The sequence below is a fragment of the Pollicipes pollicipes genome, unplaced genomic scaffold, assembly GCF_011947565.3.
Source record: "Pollicipes pollicipes isolate AB1234 unplaced genomic scaffold, Ppol_2.1 Scaffold_1412;HRSCAF=1652_pilon_pilon_pilon, whole genome shotgun sequence".
NCBI lineage: Eukaryota > Metazoa > Arthropoda > Thecostraca > Pollicipedomorpha > Pollicipedidae > Pollicipes > Pollicipes pollicipes.
In genome coordinates, this window is record NW_023595936.1 from 16,501 (window position 1) to 38,171 (window position 21,671).

The 21,671-nt window shown below is 61.8% G+C and overlaps 1 protein-coding gene across 1 annotated transcript in view; it reads left to right on the forward strand.

The window, feature by feature from the left end:
- Positions 1-21,671, forward strand: part of LOC119095865 (dmX-like protein 2) — a gene marked incomplete at both ends in the record, with an annotated part of 43,684 nt that overhangs the window by 15,521 nt on the left and 6,492 nt on the right. The window contains 21 exons of the mRNA XM_037218759.1: positions 218-339; positions 2,126-2,272; positions 2,893-3,066; positions 3,791-3,960; positions 4,341-4,480; positions 5,245-5,387; positions 5,959-6,062; positions 6,407-6,654; positions 7,630-7,745; positions 8,180-8,331; positions 8,974-9,105; positions 9,767-9,947; positions 10,137-10,248; positions 10,592-10,754; positions 11,065-11,436; positions 12,203-12,386; positions 12,780-12,910; positions 13,294-13,444; positions 14,015-14,092; positions 14,413-14,636; positions 15,023-15,251. Of these exons, the coding sequence (XP_037074654.1) occupies positions 218-339; positions 2,126-2,272; positions 2,893-3,066; positions 3,791-3,960; positions 4,341-4,480; positions 5,245-5,387; positions 5,959-6,062; positions 6,407-6,654; positions 7,630-7,745; positions 8,180-8,331; positions 8,974-9,105; positions 9,767-9,947; positions 10,137-10,248; positions 10,592-10,754; positions 11,065-11,436; positions 12,203-12,386; positions 12,780-12,910; positions 13,294-13,444; positions 14,015-14,092; positions 14,413-14,636; positions 15,023-15,251 (3,473 nt within the window). The remainder of the gene's footprint in view (positions 1-217; positions 340-2,125; positions 2,273-2,892; positions 3,067-3,790; positions 3,961-4,340; positions 4,481-5,244; positions 5,388-5,958; positions 6,063-6,406; positions 6,655-7,629; positions 7,746-8,179; positions 8,332-8,973; positions 9,106-9,766; positions 9,948-10,136; positions 10,249-10,591; positions 10,755-11,064; positions 11,437-12,202; positions 12,387-12,779; positions 12,911-13,293; positions 13,445-14,014; positions 14,093-14,412; positions 14,637-15,022; positions 15,252-21,671) is intronic.

Here is a 21,671-nt window from a genome sequence, read left to right on the forward strand (position 1 = left end):
ATCCCTCCGTGGCTGAGGCTCTGCCCCGAGGCTCCGCCCCCCAACGGACACTCCCGTCTGACTTACTTCCCTCCCCCGACTGATCGCCGGCTGCCGTGTGATTGATGCAGGACATGGAGTGCTCCCACAGCGCCATCCAGTGGTGGTGCCGTTGCGATGCCGGGCGAGCGTGCTGAGCCCGGTCGGCCTGGCTAACGTTCGGTCCTGTGCTCGGCAGATTCTGGAAGTGCCGCGTCACCGAGACGACGACGCCGGACGGCTCCGCCTCCAAGACGTACCAGTGGTGCGACTGGGAGATGATGAACTCGACCGGGCGCGGCTCGGCGCTAAAGCTGCCCGGTTAGTGAGCGGCACGGCTGGCGTGGCGGTGTGGGGTTGGCGCTCTCACCGGACCCGACCCTCACACGACCCGGCTGGGTCCGGCGCTCTCACCGGACCCGACCCTCACACGACCCAGCTGGGTCCGATGGTTTCACCGGACCCGACCCTCACACGACCCAGCTGGGTCCGGTGCTCTCACCGGACCCGATCCTCACACGACCCAGCTGGGTCCGGCGCTCTCACCGGACCCGACCCTCACACGACCCAGCTGGGTCCGGCGCTCTCAGTCGCTGTCGCTGCGCCTCACCGGGGCGACTTCCGGTCATGGCGCCGGCGCGATTCGCACCGCCGCGGCACGATACACAGTGACACTGCTAGGGCTGCCTCTGTCGGCGGTCTGCGGCTCGGCCAGAGCTGGCCACGTGTCTGTTCCGGCTCAGCTGGAGCTGGCCGCGTGTCTCTCCCGGCTCGGCCAGAACTGGCCGCCTGTCTGTCATGGCTCAGGTTGAGCTGGCCGCGTGTCTGTCCCGGCTCGGTCAGAGCTGGCCACGTGTCTGTCACGGCTCAGCTGGATCTGGCCGCGTGCTTGTCACGGCTCAGCTGAAGCTGGCCGCGTGTCTGTCCCGGCTCGGCCGGAGCTGGCCGCGTGTCTGTCCCGGTCCGGCCGGACCTGGCCGCGTGTCTGGCCCGGTTCGGCCGGAGCTGGCCACGTGTCTGTCACGGCTCAGCTGGGGCTGGCGCGTGCCTGTCACGGCTCAGCTGGAGCTGGCCGCTTGTCTGTCCCGGCTCAGCTGGAACTAGCCACGTGCCTGTCACGGCTCAGCTGGAGCTGACCGCGTGCCTGTCCCGGCTCGGCCGAAGCTGGCCGCGTGTCTGTCCCGGTCCGGCCGGAGCTGGCCGCGTGTCCGACCCGGTTCGGCCGGAGCTGGCCACGTGTCTGTCACGGCTCAGCTGGGGCTGGCGCGTGCCAGTCACGGCTCAGCTGGAGCTGGCCGCTTGTCTGTCCCGGCTCAGCTGGAGCTAGCCGCGTGCCTGTCACGGCTCAGCTGGAGCTGACCGCGTGTCTGTCCCGACTCGGCCGGAGCTGGCCGCGTGTCTGTCCCGGTCCGGCCGGAGCTGGCCGCGTGTCCGACCCGGTTCGGCCGGAGCTGGCCACGTGTCTGTCACGGCTCAGCTGGGGCTGGCGCGTGCCTGTCACGGCTCAGCTGGAGCTGGCCGCTTGTCTGTCCCGGCTCAGCTGGAGCTAGCCGCGTGCCTGTCACGGCTCAGCTGGAGCTGGCCGCGTGTCTGTCCCGGTCCGGCCGGAGCTGGCCGCGCGTCCGACCCGGTTCGGCCGGAGCTGGCCACGTGTCTGTCACGGCTCAGCTGGGGCTGGCGCGTGCCTGTCACGGCTCAGCTGGAGCTGGCCGCGTGTCTGTTCTGGCTCAGCTGGAGCTGGCCACGTGTCTGTCACGGCTCAGCTGGAGCTAGCCGCGTGCCTGTCACGGCTCAGCTGGAGCTGACCGCGTGTCTGTCCCGGCTCGGCCGGAGCTGGCCGCGTGTCTGTCCCGGTTCGGCCGGAGCTGGCCGCGTGTCTGTCCCGGTTCGGCCGGGGGCTGGCCACGTGTCTGTCACGGCTCAGCTGGAGCTGGCCGCGTGTCTGTCCCGGTTCGGCCGGAGCTGGCCACGTGTCTGTCCCGGCTCAGCTAGAGCTGGTCACGCGTCTGTCCCGGCTCAGCTGGAGCTGGCCACGTGTCTGTTCTGGCTCAGGTAGAGCTGGTCACGTGTCTGTCCCGGCTCAGTGTGACCAGCGTCCTTGCTGCAGGCACACCGTTGACAGTCAGCGTGGCGTACAGCGCCCGCGTCTCCTGCGCGTACAAGATCGGCCGCTCGTTCACGCGCAAGGAGCACGAACGCGGCGCGCGCTTCGTCAACCTGGGCGTGGTCATCTACGAGTGCGAGTCCAGCGGCGGTGAGTGGAGCGGCTCCTGCACCGTCGATCAGCTGGCAGCTCAGCTGATTATCATCTGGCAGCTGAGGGGAAGGGGGATGAAGGGAGGCCTCAGAGGGTCGGCTATGCCCCGCTTTGATGCCATATGGCCTGGTCTTTCCATGACAGCTGGGGTACGTCGCTATGGCTCATACTTAACTTAATCGGGGGCAATACGGAGAAGATAACGCATATGCACCCAGTACAATGCACCTTGTAGAGTCTCGCCCGTCGGTGTGCGGTGTCGCAGGCCACCCCGCTCTGTGCTGATCAGGCGGTCGTGTTCACCGCAGGCCACCCCGCTCTGTGCTGATCAGGCGGTCGTGTTCACCGCAGGCCACCCCGCTCTGTGCTGATCAGGCGGTCCTATTCACCGCAGGCCACCCCGCTCTGTGCTGATCAGGCGGTTCTGTTCACCGCAGGCCACCCCGCTCTGTGCTGATCAGGCGGTCCTGTTCACCGCAGGCCACCCCGCTCTGTGCTGATCAGGCGGTCCCATTCCCCGCCGCCACGTCAGTGCCATGTCCTCCAGTCACGACACAGGCCATTGTGCATGCCGCGCCTGCCGCGTTGACGGACCTGGTACATCCCTCTGGCGGCAGGCTCCGAGTGGGTGAAGGAGGACACGATCACGCTCCACAACGTGCCGCTGCCGCGCCTCTACACGGCCGCAGACCCCAACAGCTCGCTGCTGGAGGCGTGCGGACACCGCTATGTGCTGCAGGGCTTCGGCCAGTCGCTGGCTGACGACGGCGACGAGCCGCGCCCACCCAAACGTGAGTCGGCCGGCTGGACACAGAGCTCGATCAGGCAAGAGACGGGGGACCGGACACAGGGCCCGACCAGGCGTGAGTCGATGGGCCGGACACAGGGCCGGACACAGAGCCCGACTAAGCGAGAGACGGCGAGCTGGACACAGAGCCTGACCAGGCGTGAGTCAGTGGACCGGACACAGAGCCTGACCAGGCGTGAGTCAGTGGACCGGACACAGAGCCTGACCATGCGTCAGTCAGTGGGCTGGACACAGAGCTTGACCATGCGTGAGTCAGTGGGCTGGACACAGGGCCGGACACAGCCCGACCAGGCTTGAGTCGACGGGCCGGACACAGATCGACTATGTGTGAGTCAATGGACCGGACACAGAGGCGCGAGTCAATTGGCTGAACATCTGGTGAGTCAATGGGCCGGGCACAGTGCCGAGCACAGTCAGGGCGCCGGACCGGGCGTGAGTCAGTGGGCCAGACATAGCTGGGCCTGGTAGTGGTGACAGAGTCAGTTTTGTGAACCCCGGCAGATGGGAGGGTGGCCAGTAACATGTGCTTCGTCGTTGCAGTCAGGCCAGGGGGACATGTGACGTGGACGACAAACCTTTCGCGATGTGGCGCCTTAATGATACGGCAATAGCCGTGGAAGCTGTGTGGTGTCGTGCTCTGTCCAAGGCCGGCTTGCGCGTATCTGTGTTGATGATCGTGCTGAGCCCGGCTGTTGCCCGTTCGGCAGCGCCGGCCATGCGCACTGCGCCCAGCTTCATCAATGACAACACGGTCAAGTCGGCCATCGCCGAGGAGGGTAACATCCTGATGAGCGTGACGCACAAGCACCTGGTGCGCATCGACTGGGTGTCTTCGGAGGACGGCTCGCACATGCTGACGCTGGGCGTGGGCAGCAAGGTACGTCCGTCGGGCCGGACGGCCGGGCGAGGTCGCGCCGGCTACCAGCGGTCGGGCGGCTCCGAGCGGGGCCTCCAGCGGTGGTCAGGCGGGCCGAAGCGCCGCCCCGGACCGCTGCCTGTGGGCCTCCTGTGACGCTGGCGGGAGACTGTCTGGCATTCCGCTCGCCTGCTGCTCGGCTGGGCCGCGCTGTGGACGTGTTCGGGTGGGTTTGCGGCGTGCCTGCCGCTGCCGGCGCCGGATGCCGTCGAGACGCGGCGCCCGGGCGCCCAGAGGGCGGCGGCGCGAGGAAGCGTCGCTCGCTGCCCGCCTGCTGGACACGGCGCTAGCGGCGGCTGTTGGCAGCCGACTGATAGTCACTGGCTGTGGCGATTCTGCAGATCCTGATGTTCACCCGAGTCTCCAGCGACATCACTGTGGCCAACATGAAGGCGATGAAGGAGAACCAGCAGACGTCGCGGCCGATGCTGCAGAAGGCCTCGTCCATCGCACTCTCCTCGTTCTCGCCCGATCAGATCAGGTGTGGCCCGCTCTGCAGCCGCAGATCTGTCCACAGATTACCTGTCCCACTCCCCCCCCCCCCCCCCCGCCGCCGCAGTGGCGCGTTATTGCTCTGTCACGTTATTACGCGGCTTGCATCATAGTCTGGGAATGCAGCTGTAGAGTCTGTACCCTTGCCCTTTGAGGCTGATGCGGTGATGCCAATGGGCGGTTGAAAGTTGTATGTGTACTGGGTAGTCCGTGTTCCTGTGACTCTGAACCCTATCTGTGAGCCTTTATGAAGTCGTGGCGCTTGTCGGCGCGTGCCCGCTGGGGCCTCGACTCTGACCTGTGTCGCCGCGTGCCTGACTGTCATGCTTGGTGGGTAATCGTGCCTGTCGAGACGTACCTGTCCTGCTTCTGGTGCGTGCCTGCGCCCAGTACCCCGTCGGTGGTCGGGCTGTGTGCTCTGTTGTGCCTGCATGCGGTATGATGCCTCCATGACAAGTCGCAGTCTGTGTCTGCGCCTGCCTGTCTGTGCCACCGTACGCCGTGTGCGTCTGTCCCTGCGCTCACGTACCTCTGTCGGTGACTGTGGCGTGTATCGGTGCTTGTCTGCCCGTATCTCCGTGCCCCTGCGTCCCGTGCGTCTGGTGGTGACTGACTTGTGTCTGTGCACACCCGCCTGTGTGCCCCCGCGTGCCTGCCCCCCGCCAGCCGTGCCTCCGTACGTGGCCGCGGTGTGCGTCGACTCGCGCCCGCCCCGGCCTTGGACGCCGGCCTGAGTCCCGCTCTGGCCGCCAGGTGGATGAAGATCCGACAGATCAAGCTGGAGTCGGCCGATGGCTTGCCGCCGATTCCCATGCAGATGAGCTGGGTTCGCGACGGCGTGCTCATCGTCGGCATGGACAACGAGATGCACGTCTACAGCCAGTGGAAGATGCCGCGTCAGTGACCGCCACCGCGCTGCCCGCTCCCGCGCCGCACTGGCCAGACGGCGCCAACATAGCTCACTTAAGGCCCCAGGCTCAGGACAGATTGTAAAGTGAACTGTATTCGCGGAAATACCCCAAGCTGGGGTTTTACTGGGAGCGAGTGCTTTAGGTTTTGTTTATGTGCCTTGGTTTGTAATAAGCATGTTTCTTCCCTGGTCTTCGGCACATCTATTTGTTTGTGAGGATGTACTTTGGTCCCATCTGCTAACCCAGAACCCCAGGGACATATTTGCCAACTGTAGAGATGGAGACTGTGATGGTCTGCTATCTTCATTGATAACAAAAGTGCTAATGGCTATGAACAGAACTATGAAAATGAAATGTGGCTAATGAAATCGGTGGCTGTTACCCGTCACTGGCTAGGATTACGTGGGTCTTCCGTCCCTGCTTGCCTTCGCGTAGTTTCCAACGCAGCGAACGTGAAGTAAATCCGGCGTGCTGAGCGAGGTGCCGCTTCGTCCGACGTGTGTGTGTGTGTGTGTGTGCTTGGTGTTGTTTGAGCGGCGCCTCTCTGCGTGGCCAGCGCTGAGCCTGTCGCGCCGCTCTCGTGGGGAGCTGCAGCCGCTGACGGACGACTACGTGGAGTCGCGCAACCTCACCGACCAGCAGCTCTTCACGTACGCCTCGGTGAGTCGGCCGGCCGGAGGCAGGGCCGCGGACGGCTGTGGCGGCGTGCTGCCCAGCCCGTCCGCTGCCAACACCACTGGCCTGCGAATGCCAACGGGTCTTGTGTAGGGCCGTCCTTGCTGGTTCGGCTGTATATGTATGCCATATGCGGTATTACTTCAGCAGACAGCAAACGCTTAAAAGTAAGGACTTACTGACCGTGAATCGATCATGGTGTGGTGGGTGCGCAGTTGAGACTGCGCCAAGGCCTGAGAAGTGACTATGGCCAGCCGTCGCGTCCAGCCGCGCCGTCTGCGCCGCCAGCGGTGACCAGCGGCTCGGTGACCGCCGCCCGCCCGCCGCAGGACTCCATGAAGAAGCGCATCATGTCCGTGTCTTCGCTGGCCAACCTGGACCTGCTGAAGTCGCGGGCGATGGAGGCGGCGCGGCCGGCCGCCCAAGACTACATGCCCAACTACGGCCTGTTCGTGGCCAGCAGGATCGCATTCCCCGTGCTGCCACAGTACCACCCCAAACAGCTAATGGAGCTGCTCAACTGTGGCAAGGTCAAGCGTGTCAAGGCCATCCTGGCGCACATCGTGCGATACATTAGGTAGGTCGGCGGGGTTGGCCGTGGGGGGGGGGGGGAAGGGGTCTGGCTTCGGTCTGGGCGGGAGGTATAACAGCTGCAAACCTCGTCAGAAGCATAGCTGTCCGTGAACGGTTGCCCTGCTGACGGTCCGGGTTCAGTTTTCGACGCCGACATTCCAGGTACTTCGCCCCCGCTCCACCATCTGCCTCCATCAAGAGTCTCAGACGAACTGGTCTGGTGTATGCATTACTTAGTCAATCTGGCATTTTTTAGACTTAGCCAAATGTGGCGGTGTTTTGGACTGGATATATGTGGCGTCGTCTGTCATCTCGTATCAGTGTCATCTATATGCCGTCTGCGTGTACCGTCTGTATGCTGTCTGCGTGTGCCGCCTGTGTCGTCTGTATGCCGTCTGCGTGTACCGTCTGTATGCCGTCTGCGTGTGCCGCTTGTGTCGTCTGTATGCCGTCTGCGTGTGCCATATGTGTCGTCTTTATGCCGTCCGCATGTGCCGCCCGTGTCGTCTGTATGCCGTCTGCGTGTGCCGCCCGTGTCGTCTGTATGCCGTCTGCGCGTGCCGCCCGTGTCGTCTGTATGCCGTCTGTGCGTGCCGCCCGTGTCGTCTGTATGCCGTCTGCGCGTGCCGCCCGTGTCGTCTGTATGCCGTCTGTGCGTGCCGCCCGTGTCGTCTGTATGCCGTCTGCGTGTGCCGCTTGTGTCGTCCGTATGCCGTCTGCGCGTGCCGCCCGTGTCGTCTGTATGCCGTCTGCGCGTGCCGCCCGTGTCGTCTGTATGCCGTCTGTGCGTGCCGCCCGTGTCGTCTGTATGCCGTCTGTGCGTGCCGCCCGTGTCGTCTGTATGCCGTCTGTGCGTGCCGCCCGTGTCGTCTGTATGCCGTCTGTGCGTGCCGCCCGTGTCGTCTGTATGCCGTCTGTGCGTGCCGCCCGTGTCGTCTGTATGCCGTCTGCGTGTGACGGCCGCCACTCGCCGCCGCAGGAGTCTGTCGCGCCAGTCCCGGCTGGAGTCGGCCACCACTGACCCGGACCTGGATGACCCGGACGTGATCGAGAAGCTGGCTCGCAGCCGCGGCATGTCCGTCTCCCTGCAGCCAGGTGAGCGGCGCCCGGCGGCCCGCTCCCGGCGCTGCTCACGCGCCGGCGGCCGCTGGTCGGCTCCCGCCGGCGGCCGCTGGTCGGCACCCGGCGGTGGCCGCTGGTCGGCACCTGGCGGTGGCCGCTGGTTGGCTCCCGCCGGCGGCCGCTGGTCGGCACCCGGCGGTGGCCGCTGGTCGGCTCCCGCCGGCGGCCGCTGGTCGGCACCCGGCGGCTGCGGAGACAAGCCATTTGACCTCACGGCACACCACCAACGAGCAGACAGTCAGAGCTCATGATAACTCAGAGAAAGTTCCAGACTGTGCCGTAACGGGAATCCCACCTGTGGCTGTATGTCTGTCTATAAAGTCACCTTAATGCCCCATTTAGCCTGTTTTCCATCTGTGTGTTTGGCGATGGTATCAGACCCTGACCGTGTGGGACTGTTGGCGCAGGGAGTCCGCTGGAGCGGCAGCAGACTGAGGACATCCGACCTGACTACGAGGAGATTGACTCGGTGCCTCCGCTGCCGCTGTGGATGCTGCTGGCGGCCGACCGCGACCGGCGCGGTGCGTCGTCGGCCCCCGGAATGGGGCAGGACGAGGAGGTGAGGCGTAGATTTTGGCAGGACGAGGTGATGCGAGGACGGGAGAGGACGGGGGCAGAGCGAGGAGGTGAGGCGCGGATTGGGGCAGAACAGGGAGGCAAGGCACGAAAGGGGGCTGAACGAGGAGGTGAGGCACATATTGGGACAGAACGGGGTGGTAAGGGACGGACTGGGGGAGGATGGGGCAGGACGAGGAGGCGAGGCGCAGATTAGGGAAGGACGGGGAGGTAAGGGACGGACTGGTGTAGGATGTGGGCAGGACGAGGAGGTGAGGCCCTGATTGGGGCACAAGGGCGAGGCGAGTCACGGGGTGAAAAAATAAAGTGAAACGTGGGCTGCGGGAGGCCGAGGACTTGACACATTTTCAGTACAGCGTGACAAGAATCGAACGCTGCCCCGATTAGGTGAGGGGTGGAGGTGGACCGCACTTGTGCGTTCTCCGGAGGTCATCTTGACGTTGGTGTCACGCCCGCAAAGGCCGAGAGCATGCCCTTCCGCTGCAGTGTGGCCTGTACTCGTCAGATGTGCTCTGTCCGTGCTGTCCCGTGCCAGCCAGCACTGGTGTCCGCGCCGAGGCTGCAGCGCTGTACATAGCCGCCGCCGTGTCCGGCCCCGTTCGTCCGCCACGTCCGCCCCTTGCAGATGTACGACGACCTCTTCAAAGTGGACGAGGACGAGGCCACGCTGGAGGACATCATCGGGGCCTCTAGGAAGCGGCGCAAGTCGACCACCGCGCCGCAGGCCGAGGGGCTCAGCCACTTTGGACCGCGAGAGGTACGTGCGCCGTCGCACCCGGCGAGCGCGCCGGGGCACGTGACCTCCTCTCCCACCCGTCCCTGCGGCCGGCCGACTCGTGTCTGCCGGAGGAGAGCACCAGCTGGTGTGGTCTGCCGTAACGCCGCCTGCCATATCGTCATGGGAGGGAAACAGCCCTTCTGAATACATTTGTTCGCGTCAGCTTCTGGTGTCGGAAAAGGCTTGTAGCCTCTTGACTTCGCTGTGTCTCGTGCGAACGGCGTGTTTTTCCGCTCCTATGCTGCCACTGGCGGGATATGTACGAGCCGTGTCGCCCACTTTCGCCGTGTTTGCGCCGGTCCGGCTTCTACTGTCTCCCTGCTGTTTTTCTGCTGTCTCCCCGCATGTGCACTGTCTCCCTGTCTGTGTCCGCAGCTGTCCCTGTTCCTGTCCACTGTCTCTCTGCCTATGTCCTACGTCCGCTGTTCCTTCCCGTGTCCGCTGTCCGTGTCCGCGTCCGCTGCCTCTGCTCGTGCCCGCTGTTCCATCCCGGTCTCGGCCGTCCGTGCCTGTGTCGGCTGCCGGCCCGGGCTGCGGGGTGCCGTCTCGGCGGCCGACCCGGGGTGCAGGGTGCTGTTTCGACTGCCGGCCGCGGCGGCGCCAGTCCGTCAGACGCTGACCTCGGCGGTGTGTCCGGCAGTCCCGAATGCTGACCCAGCTGCTGACGCACTGCCACCTGCCCGACCTGACGTCCATTGACCAGCTGTACCTGATGGCGCTGGCTGACACGGTGGCCTCGGTCGACGCCGACCTGGCCGAGCGGTTCGATGACCTCTCCGACGACAGCGCCGGCGAGCCCAAGAACACCGGGCCCAGTCTGGGTAGGTCGGACGGGGCGCGTGCGTCGTGTGTGAGAGCGGCACGCCATAGTGAGACGGCGGAGCTGTCTGTGGGAGGCGGGTGTTCGTCTGGTCAGAGTGGCTGCACTTGGCCCGCGGTGAGATGTCGCTTTCGCAGTAGCTCGGCGTCCGGCGCGCCCGTTGTTGTGACCGCTGTCGGCTCGACCGCAGACTCGGTGGATGACTGCGGTCTGCGGTTCGTGCTGGCCATGCGGAACTTCACCTACCTGTCCAAGTGTCTGCCGCCGAAGGAGAAGGCCGAGCTGAACTCGGAGGGTCTGACGTGAGTGATGCCGGCCGCCGGTCGAGACGCTGCGCCTGCTGCCGTGCAGGGGCGCTCAGAGGGACAGAGAGACGTGTTCGGAATGTTCCCCGATCACACCGTAGTTGTGACAGCGCGATAGTCGTGACAGCCGGATAGCTGTGATTGTTGCGATAGTTGTAATAGCCGCGGTAGTTGTGACAGCTGCGATAGTTGCGAGTCATCATTCGGTAGTAAGCGGTAAGCCGTCGCCGGGGGATTTGTGGTGGCGCTCCGTTTGCGTTGAGCCGTGTGCACACTGTGACACGCTGGCAGCTGGTGCCTGCCGTCACGGCCGGTAACGCCGCCGGGCCGCCGCCGCCAGCTCGTCGTACGTGGTGTGGGGCTTCCACTCGGAGAGCCAGGAGGAGCTGCTGCAGCTGGTGCCGTCGGTGGCGCGCGGCCAGCCGCTCTGGCGCGAGCTGCAGCAGCTGGGCTGCGGCTGGTGGATCCGGAGCAACACCCGCCTCAAGCAGCTGGTCGAGCAGGTGAGCGCCGCCGAGCCGAGCCCGCTGGGAGCCGGACGCCGGCATACGTTGTGGCAACCCTGGTGAGCTGTGTCGGAATTGTGCTGCTGAAGATATGGATTGTGTGTGTTATCTTTCGCGTCAGCTGTTCACAGCGAGGTGTGACTATGTTAAGCCTTTCATGCAATTGATCCAGCTGGTAATTGTGTGCAACCACAGCGATGGTGGGTCTGCCACGCTTATCTCTGCGTGTGTGTATGTATGTGTGTGTGTGTGTCGGCACGCCAGTTGCTGGCTGTGACGTTGGCCAACTGGCGTACTCCGTCTTCAGATTGCCAAGGCGGCCTACCAGAAGAGCAAGGACCCGATGGACGCGGCGCTCTACTACTTCGCCATGCGCAAGCGAACCGTGATCGCGGCGCTGTACAAGCAGCTGCGCGATGACAGGCGCTACAAGTTCTTCAGTAAGAACTTCAACTGCCAGGAGGGCCGGACGGCGGCCAAGAAGAACGCGTACCAGTGCCTGGGTAAGCAGAAGTTCGTGTCGGCGGCGGCGCTGTTCCTGCTGGCCGACTCGCTGTCCGACTGCATCGAGGTGATCCTGAGCAAGCTGCGCGACCTGCAGCTGGCCATGCTGGTCTGCCGGCTGTACGACGGCGAGCTGGACACCTGCCCGCCCAGCCTCGGCAATCTGCTGGACAAGGTGAATGCCTCCGCTGGACACGCGCGCCTGTGTCGGCCGGGGTCTGTGCCCGTCTTGAGTCGCCCTGTGAGGAAGAGAGAGAGAGAGAGAGAGAGAGAGAGAGAGAGAGAGAGAGAGAGAGAGAGAGAGAGAGAGAGAGAGAGAGAGAGAGAGAGAGAGAGAGAGAGAGAGAGAGAGGAGAGAGAGAGAGGGAGAGGGAGAGGGAGAGGGAGAGGGAGAGGGAGAGGGAGAGGGAGAGGGAGAGGGAGAGGGAGAGGGAGAGGGAGAGGGGAGAGGGGAGAGGGAGAGGGAGAGGGAGAGGGAGAGGGAGAGAGGGAGAGGGAGAGGGAGAAGGGAGAGGGAGAGGGAGAGGGAGAGAGGGAGAGGGAGAGAGGGAGAGGCAGAGAGGGAGAGGCAGAGAGGGAGAGGGAGAGGGAGAGGGAGAGGAGGAGGGAGAGGGAGAGGGAGAGGGAGAGGGTAGAGGGGAGAGGGAGAGGGAGAGGGGAGAGGGAGAGAGGGAGAGGGAGAGGGGGGAGAGAGGAGGAGAGAGGTTGCCCTGGGGCTGCTTGACCCAGTGGTGCCCCGACACATGAAGTTAGTGCGGGCGGTTGTTTGCTGTTTAATTAGCCGTTTTAACGACACAGGAAACTGGTGAACCGGTACAAGTAGCTCAACTCGCTCGGCGTTAATCTGCTGCCTGCAGTTTTGTGCGGCCGCTCACCACTGTGCTGCGTGTGTCGTGTGGTGCTAGTCGGCACTGACCCGAGGCTGCGTGGTGGCGTTGCAGGAGATCCTGGGCGTGACTGAGGAGGATGTGGATCTGACGGGCGCCCACCCGGACCCGTTCCTGCGCTCGATGGCGTACTGGATCAAGAAGGACTACTCGTCCAGTCTCAACACGCTGCTGAAGGTCAACGTGGGCACCCTGCACCCGGCCTACCAGGAGGATGACGCCCAGACCTACTACGGCAGTGAGTGGGCGCATCGGCGCGGCGTGTCGTGCTACCATCATGGAGCCTGCTGGTTATGCGATGCTCTGGTCTTAGTCCGTCGTCATCAAATCACGGTGGCTGTGAAAAGGCACCGACCACGCGGGTCATTGCCACAGCCAGTGAATGCGGCTGGTGCATGATTGCTGCTTCGTTTGGTGACAGTGGCAGGCGAAGCATTGACAGCCTCTCGCTCTGTCAAGGTGTTCAGCACGCAGTGGCATGCGGGCAGGCGGGTAGTGGCAGAAGGGTGCGAGCACTCGCCGACCAGACGTGGATCGCGTGCGGCTGCACAAGCTTGCGGTCACGGTCAGCGGCGTGACTCGCTGCTGACGTGTCGCTGGTGTTGATCGACGCGCTGTTCGCCCCTTGCAGCCAGTCCGACCGTGTTCAACTTCTACGTCTACCTGCGCACGCACCCGCTGATCGTGAAGCAGTACAAGGCGCAGGGGGCGATGAACCGGCGCCGCACGCGCCCCCAGGACGTCGCCGACGACGACCTACAGGTGCGCCGACAGTCGGCCCGCCGGGCCGCGTGGCAGGGGTCATGAGGCGGCCGCCCTCTCTCCCGTGGCTATGTTGAGATTGACAGCGAGCCGCTCCGCTCCTTCGGTGGTGGGTTGCGTACACCGCTGATGTGGCCCGTCGTTGCTGGCGGGACCGAAGTGAGCGGGCGCTGCCGTCCTTTCCCGACGGTGGATGTTGAGATTGCGGGGCGGGGCCACGGGAACGTGTGCTCGCCTGGTGCTTCGAGGCGTGCAGCTGTGGCGTGGACGGCGTCATGGAACCATGCCGGTCTGAGGCGTCCCCCCCCCCCCCCCCACACACACACGCATGCCCGCCCGTCTGCTGACGCGCCGAACGTAACCCCGCCCCGTCTGGGACCCAGTTCTTCCACGTGGACGCCATCACACCGCTGGAGCGGCAGCTGTACTTCAGCACGGCGCATGCGCACTACCGCGCCGGCTGCCCCACCTTGGCGCTTGAGGTGCTCTCCAAGCTGCCGAACAAAGTGCTGGAGAGCTGTCCGGAGGCCGAGAGTGAGTGGTGCGGGACGGCCGCTCGTCCGCGGCCGTCAGTGGTGGAGCCGCGCAGATGGGAACCGGAGCGGCGCGCTCCGGGCCGGGTACCGCGCGACACGCCGACCCCCGCGAGGGGTGCCGTTGAGTGACGGTGGTGACGCGCATGATGTTCGCCGGGTGCGGTTGTGCAACGTCTGGCCTCCGGTCTGGTGGCCGACTGTGTCCGTGACCTCCCGCGCGACCCCCGTGATCCGTTACCCGCGCGATCTGACCTCCGTGACCCCATGTGACCTCGCTGTGCACAGGCGTGCGAGGGTATGCCTGGCGGCCTGGATAGCGCGCTCGCCGCTGTGCCGTGTCCGGTGGTCTGTGTGGCCGAGCGGTCTCCAGGCATGTCTGTAGTGCAGTGTCTTGTTTCCCGGGCCAGCGACCGTCCCGCCGGCAGGAGCTGGCTGGCTGGCCGTCGTGCGTCCCGCCGTCTGCCCGTCATTCTATCTGTCCGTGCTCCTCCCCCCCCCCCCCTCTTCCGCCCTCTCTGGGTCCCCACGGCTCCAAACGGTGACGCCCACCTCTCCGCTCCGCGGTCAGGTGCCGTGGCCAGTCCGGTGAAGTCGGCTCCGCAGGACCGCCGCATCGACACGGGCATCATCGACTGGGGCCAGCCAGGTATGCCTCTCCGCGCGGACCTACCCTTCCACGCTCGGCTCAGTTTCGTTGATTCGCCGCCGACGCCGGAACGTGTGGTCGGTACGCGTGCGGTAATCTGGTGCGCCCAGACGTTGAGACGACCGTGTGTGATCAGCGCGAGTTTTTGGCTGTCTTTCTACGCATTGGCCGTGGGGAACGCCGACTCTTGGTCCACCATTATGTCCACTACACCACTGTCACGGTGGTGCCGTTGTACGGAGTTGCCTGTGTGGCGCCGCTGCCGCCGCCGCGTCCCGTCGATGTCCGGTCGGCAGCCTGAACCGGCGCCGTCTCCGCAGAGTCGGCCTCGATGGAGCAGCTGTCGCTGCCGCTGGCGGCCGGCGTCGGGCCGGCGCCGCTCGAGTCGCCGCGTGCGCCGTCGCCCGTGCCGCAGTCGCTGGGCCAGGACTTCGACTGGTCGACGCCTGTCAGCGCCCGGCTGGCGCCCGAGCCGTTGGAGCTTAACTGGGACGACGACAGGGGCAGCGACACCAGCACCGACACGGCCGCCGAGACCCAGATGGTGAGGCGGCCGACGCGGAATCGCCGCGTGGTCGGGAGCACAGGCGCTGAGCGCCCTCTACGTCCCACGTCATTTCCAGCATGTTTCTAGTTTTTGCTTCCTACGGAACAGAACACCTGTCAAGACAAGCATGCCACATGCAGCCTCCCTCGGATCGCAGTTGGCTAGCTGTCGTGTCTCACTGGGCCGATGCGTTAACAGACGCTGCGTCAGCGTCGCAGCCGGCAAAAGAAGCCACATGCTCTATTGCAGGTCTCCAGTCAGTTGGTTTGGTCGGGAGTGGAGTGACCAGTCAGCTCTCGGTGATACTACCGGGCTTCGCCTGGCCCCGTCTGGTGCCGGCCACGGCCTAGGCCGCTGATCTCGCCGCCTCCCCTCCGCCGCAGACGTCCGGCCCGGGCGGTGCCGAGCCCTCCAGCGTCGGCCAGATGGACATCATGGCGCAGCAGCTCAAGTTCATCGCCTGTCTGCAGCTGATGATGGAGGAGCTCTCGAACCTGGCCAGCGGGCTGGGCGTGGACGGCGGCCAGTTGCGCTACCAGCTCTATCTCTGGCTGGAGCGCCAGGTGGAGGCGCTCATCGACATCTGCAACTACGACGGCGGCACCGTCGATGGTACGTACTGGCGGCGGGGTCCGCCGGCAGGAGCCGAGGAAGCACCGTATGGGTGCCCTCACGTAAAGAAGGACGTGGGTGGGGAGCAAACAACGTACCTTGCACGAGTTGGTCGCGCACCGTTCCAAAGCACTGTGAAAGGGCTTTGAACCGCAAGTGAATCGTACTTCAACCGCCAAGGGGAACAAATGATCTGGGGCAGGCCGACCATAGGCCGATATTTCCCACGACGACTGAGTAACCCAGGCACCTTTTTTGTTCGAAATATTTTGCGAAGCATTTGTGCTTAACAGGTAAGAAATTTATTTGTACATTAAGTGAAGGACATTTTTGGGTACAGCACAAAAGTGTTATTTTATGAAAGTTCTGGCGTATGTATCTTAGGACTACGTGCGGTGTCACAGTGACAGCCGCCTGCGTGAAGTGCAGTCAAGGTCGCCAGGGCGGCGTCCCAGGCAACCTTGAGGTCAGTGTTCCACGTTTATATGTGGTTTTGAACTGGAATTGTCACCTTGAAGACCTTTCGACGCTGTTCACAATCCTGCCCATTTCAAGACCGAAGTCCACCTAAGCTGCTCTAGTTTCTGAGCTATACGCCCGCGAAAATAGGGAGAGTCTTTCAGGGACAGTATTTCAAAGTCGCGCTGGCATTTATGGCGTCATAATAGCTTTATTCAGATCTTGTCATTTCATAAGCCACGCGTTACGGCGATTGGCCCCATGCACGGGGTCTCAAGCCGCATATACAGACGGCTCGAAAACGGGGACAGGTGGGCTCTGCGTGTGTAAACGGCTAAGCCATTCCGTCACTTCCGTTGCCAAAAATGCCTCTGAATACACGTCAGAGTTCGTTGTCATAGACAATAAGGTTCCTTATCATTTCATGGGAGGCTGTTGATGACTGCGCACGTGATGCTCTGTTTCTATGTCTTGGAGCACCTTATTGGCTGAGATAAGCGCATTGCCTACGCACGTACCACACCCATACATACAGGGCGTGTTTTGGTTCGGCCTGACAACGCCGGACCGTGCGAGGAAAGCGTGCCGTTCTAATGGCCTGGGATGCTCAGCGGAAGCGCACTTGGACCATCGCGGGATACGAGCTGGTTCGTCGCCGCGGCAAACGAGCACGGCGCGCGCACCTTGCAGCCGCTCCCTGTCATGCTGGTCAGGCACTTTAAACCCTATCATCATGGGCATTTATAGAACAGAAAATAGGTGACCCTTCGTTCGTCTGCGGCACCACAACAGGCAAGACAGCAATGCAGGCTGTTGGTTCAGGTCGTGTGGCCTGTGCAGGTTGTTAGGGCCGAGCAGCTGCAAGGCCTAGACGTGTTTAAGAGTTATGGCCTATCAGAAGCTGTTGGGGCACATTAGGACCTATGGCCGTTCGAACATCGCGCGATGCGATTAATCGATGAGAAGAGTAGTGTCCTTTGCGGGATACGAATCGGCCACCCGCATGCGATGCATGACATCTGTGCGGTGAAGAACGGCCTCACCGCCTTCACAGCGATGCGCCACGTACGGTTACGTCACATGACGTAGTGGTGTTCACATTTCAGCGAAAAACAGTCAGTATTTCGGACGGGATGCTCCAAGTCTTGCTTATTCAGACATGATTAGTGATGATTCTCAGGCTCTTGTCACGATTCAGCTGTTTTCATCGTCAACAAATACAGGATGTTTAGCCATTTACACACCTCGGTAGTCACTGTTGTGGGCCCAAAGTGGTCTTGGTTGTCGGCGCCCCCGAAAACCCCAGTCGTCATTATCGTCATGTGGATAATAATGCAATTTGGTGTATTTCTGCTGCACGTAACCGACGTTTCGTACGCCGCGGGGTGCGATTGGAAAGTCGACACGCGGCCGGTGAGGTATACCATGGGACTAATCAACGTTACTAGCAGTGCTCATCGTGGCGCGTGACCGTGGGCGCTTCCGGAAACGTCATGCATTTTCGGGATATGCCTCATAAATTATTTCACGTCTGATTTGATCATTACTGCCGGTTGTGTTGACTGTCAGCTTTTTTCATTATAAGCTGATTTCAAAATCCCCAAATCAGGAGCTGTAGGCCAGTGAGAACCTTGCACAACATGATGCGTTTCCATCACGTTCAGTTCCGTTCTATCATAGAAAACCAATGTTATTTGGGGCACCTTGTGTGATCAGCATGTCAAAGCCAAGCATTGATCGCGGTTTGAGTCCGCCGCCTGCAGTTCTGGTATTTTGGTAAAGAGATTGTCAATTGATAACATGATATCTCTTTGGGTCTCTTTCCTTCCTCCTAAGTAACTGCAGGCGCTACATATGTTGTTGATGAGCGTTTATGTTCGGATCGGACCTGGACTAGCCAGCCGGCCTGCACAGTACGGCGGCCTTGAGACTCGCTTAGCGTGGTTATTCCGGCTGTTGTGGGTTCGATGTGGCCAGCATCATCAGCGCCATCAGGGAATGAAGTGGCTCAGCATTAGACTGTATTGTAAAAGAGCAAATATATGGTATAAACTCACAACCAGAACCACATACGTATCTCGATGAATACTGTCCGTCAGGAGGCGCTCAGTGGAGCAGCTTGCTGAGACGCTCAGTCCAGCTTCTCGACGATCGCCTCCTCCAGCGCCTGCTTGGCCCGAACTGCTGCATGCCCTGGCCTTGTTATCGCGCCACCACTCGTTGGACACCTTGCTGGCGTACTTGCTGGCCGGGTCGCCGATCAGCCGGGTGACGATGCCGCTCGCTCCGTGCGGGTCGCACCTTGACGCGGATGCTGGGCAGGTCCACCACCACGTTGGTGTTCTCCTCGGCACGGGCGGTGAACCTGCCGTCCGGACTGATCTCCAGGCCGCAGCGTCGCGCTCAAGCCGGGCCGTCGGGTTGTTGACGTGCACGTCCACATCGGCACTTGACGGACGCACGCAGCTTTCTTGCGCCAGATCTTCTCTGGTGACCCTTCACCCTGCCGTCCAGGTCGCCGCGCAGGTTCGGCCAGCTGATGGTGGCCTCGAGCGCCAGCTTAGTGCCGTGCGGCTCCGGGAAGCTGACCTGCAGATGCGGGATGGTGTAGCTGGAGAGGCCGCGGATGAAGATGTTGTTGAGCCACCACTCGTAGCGGCCATTCCTGTCGTAGCGGTTGGGCAGATGCAGCGGGTCGCTCTTCTGGCGCACCTTGTCGCTCAGGCCGAGCAGTGTCGTCCTGATGCAATTGCTGAGAGCAGCGTCGTCTCCCAGGTCGCAGTTCAGCTCCTGGGCGGAGATGGTGGCCACGAGGGCCAACAACAGCAGCGCGCTCTTGCCACACCGACTCGCCATCTTGTCAGGTCTTTGCTGTTCAGTCAGCGGCAGTTGAATGGTTGGCCCGTCTGGACCGGCCGCTTATAACTGGTGCCGCGCCCCTTGTACTGTAAACAGATGGTATGGGAGTCTCCCGAGGCTGGCTAGCCGGGACGCCCGGCAGAGACGGTGGAAACTCCGGCCGGCCGGAGCGTCATTCGTCGGGGATGTGGGCGCCAGGGGTCTGGAGCGTGCAGCCCGTAGTAATTTTCCGACGTGACTCGGTCCAAGGGGGGGGGGGGGGTAACGAACCAGTGACAGAAAGGCCTCAGATTACGCGAACGCGCTGTCCTTTGAGCCCCTATAGGTTTAAGAGCTTAAATGTTTCCGCGCTGAAATGGTGTTGTGGCTTGCTTCATTAGGGAGTCTGATAACAAAAGATTAACACTTATGGTATATTTTCATAATCCCACGGTTTCATGTGGAGTACATGGAACATGTGTATTTCAGTAGGAACTTCTTGCGCCAAGTGGCTCAACTAAGCACAGTAACATAAGTACCGCTCACTACCAGCTGCTCATAGCACCACTAATGTAAGATGAGTGTGGTAAGCAATAATAGCTCGCTACTTCCAAAGAGCCAGTTTACTTAGCTCAGACATGTGCCTGGTTTCTAGTGGTGGCTCCTAGTCCATCCTGGCCCCAATCGTACCTGTGGTATCTTTGCGTTGACGGTATTCATTCGCCTGTAGAACCTTTCTGCTGGAACTTTTCGGAGTTTGTCGCATGCCTTGGCTGATCGGATGACACAAGTCTCGTTACTAGATTGGTAACGGCCGCCAGCAGAGTCTGTTCGAATTGGTCAGAAGTGAATGTTCAGTGTGTCGGAGGTGCGTGGTACGGGCGTGATTCTGTCACGCCTTCCGGGACAGCGTATTTTAAGCATGCCCACCTGAGCTGGCGACTTTTGTATGCGACGATAGGTGGTCTCTCAATGGCGACTTCTGCAGGCGGCGATAGGTGGTCTCTCCGTGGCGACTTCTGTAGGCGGCGATGGGTGGTCTCTCCGTGGCGACTTCTGTAGGTGGCGATAGGTGGTCTCAGTGGCGACTTCTGTAGGCGGCGATGGGTGGTCTCTCCGTGGCGACTTCTGTAGGCGGCGATAAATGGTCTCTTCGTGGCGACTTCTGTAGGCGGCGATGGGTCTCTCCGTGGCGACTTCTGTAGGCGGCGATGGGTGGTCTCTTCGTGGCGACTTCTGTAGGCGGCGGTAGGTGGTCTCTTCGTGGCGACTTCTGTAGGCGGCGATGGGTGGTCTCTCCGTGGCGACTTCTGTAGGCGGCGATAAATGGTCTCTTCGTGGCGACTTCTGTAGGCGGCGATGGGGGGTCTCTCCGTGGCGACTTCTGTAGGCGGCGATAAATGGTCTCTTCGTGGCGACTTCTGTAGGCGGCGATGGGTGGTCTCTCCGTGGCGACTTCTGTAGGCGGCGATGGGTGGTCTCTTCGTGGCGACTTCTGCAGAGGCGGCGATGGGTGGTCTCTCGTGGCGACTTCTGTAGGCGGCGATGGGTGGTCTCCGTGGCGACTTCTGTAGGCGGCGATAAATGGTCTCTTCGTGGCGACTTCTGTAGGCGGCGATGGGTGGTGTCTCCGTGGCGACTTCTGTAGGCGGCGATAAATGGTCTCTTCGTGGCGACTTCTGCAGGCGGCGATAAATGGTCTCTTCGTGGCGACTTCTGTAGGCGGCGATGGGTGGTGTCTCCGTGGCGACTTCTGTAGGCGGCGATAAATGGTCTCTTCGTGGCGACTTCTGTAGGCGGCGATGGGTGGTGTCTCCGTGGCGACTTCTGTAGGCGGCGATAAATGGTCTTCTCCGTGGCGACTTCTGCAGGCGGCGATGGGTGGTCCCTCGGTGGCGAGTTTGCGTGGGGCGATTAGTGGTTTCTCTGCGTGCGACTGTCGTGTTCGGTGATAAGTGGTCTCCCGGTGGCGACCTCTGTACTTTCAGCAGTGTAGTCTTCTTAAACTCCTGACCATAAACTAAAGTGCATTTTATCGCGCGCGAGATGACTGGCCCCTGCACAATGGCCAGTAACACTGGTGGAAGGGAACGCCTCAGGTGGTGAAGATCGATCAGGGCGCCGATGCGTTTTTTAACGTATCACTAGCGTGTATGTCCCAGCTCAGAGGCACCATAGCGCGCGGCTCTCCTAGCACCAGGAACAAAGGACCCGCGTAACATAGAATGTAGAACAGAACTATTCGAGCCGGCTGTTCCATGGCGTTTTGACTTTGCCACAGTGCCCCCAAACGCGACCCATATGAATCATCAGTGACGGCGACCATCTGCGCCACACTAGCCGGACAGTGACGTCATTGGCCTGCAGGGCAATACGGCGCGCTCGGTCTTGTTTGGAAAAACCGGCCTGGAAGTGCCCGCGGTGAACAGATGCGCTTCCTGCGGGAGTTGGGAATCTTGTTTGCAAGCTCGCATGCACCCGTTGCGACGGTTCAGCTGGAGTTTCTGTGTGTTCCGCTGCTGCTCCCCCCGCCCTCACATGCCGGACTACGTACTCATGTTGTGGCATACTTGTATTCGCACTAATTTCACCTAATTTGCATGTCAGTGTCCATTCCTGTCATTGAATTTTACTCCTCATGTGTGAGATGCTGTCCAGAAATGTCAAGTTGCTCACCAGCTCTTCTCTCACAAGTTTCTCTGAATTTGCGGAGTGATCGCTGTCTTTGTGCCGACGCTTGGGGGCGTTGGCAACACGCGCTATGCCTTTGGGCTATGCTTCTCACCGCTTGTTTACGAGAACTGGTCTCAAATGTTATTTGTTCCTACGCGAAATGTGTCATGAATTTTGTGCTTGTAGCTTGATGTTCATGTTTTTCCGCTGTCTCCAGCTGGATGCAGCTTTGGTATGTTGGTAAAGATATCGCGGCATATCTTTGGGTCCGCACTTATCGGTCATAGTTTTGCGGAAGGATTGAGATGAAGTATTAGCTTCACGGATTGCAAAGTTGTTTGAACTATCGTTCTCGCCTGGTGCGTTGGTGTGTACACAACGTCTCGGTCATTTAACTTTCCTGTCGTCGTCAGGTGTTATTGAGGCCGGAGAAGAGCTGGATTGTGTTTG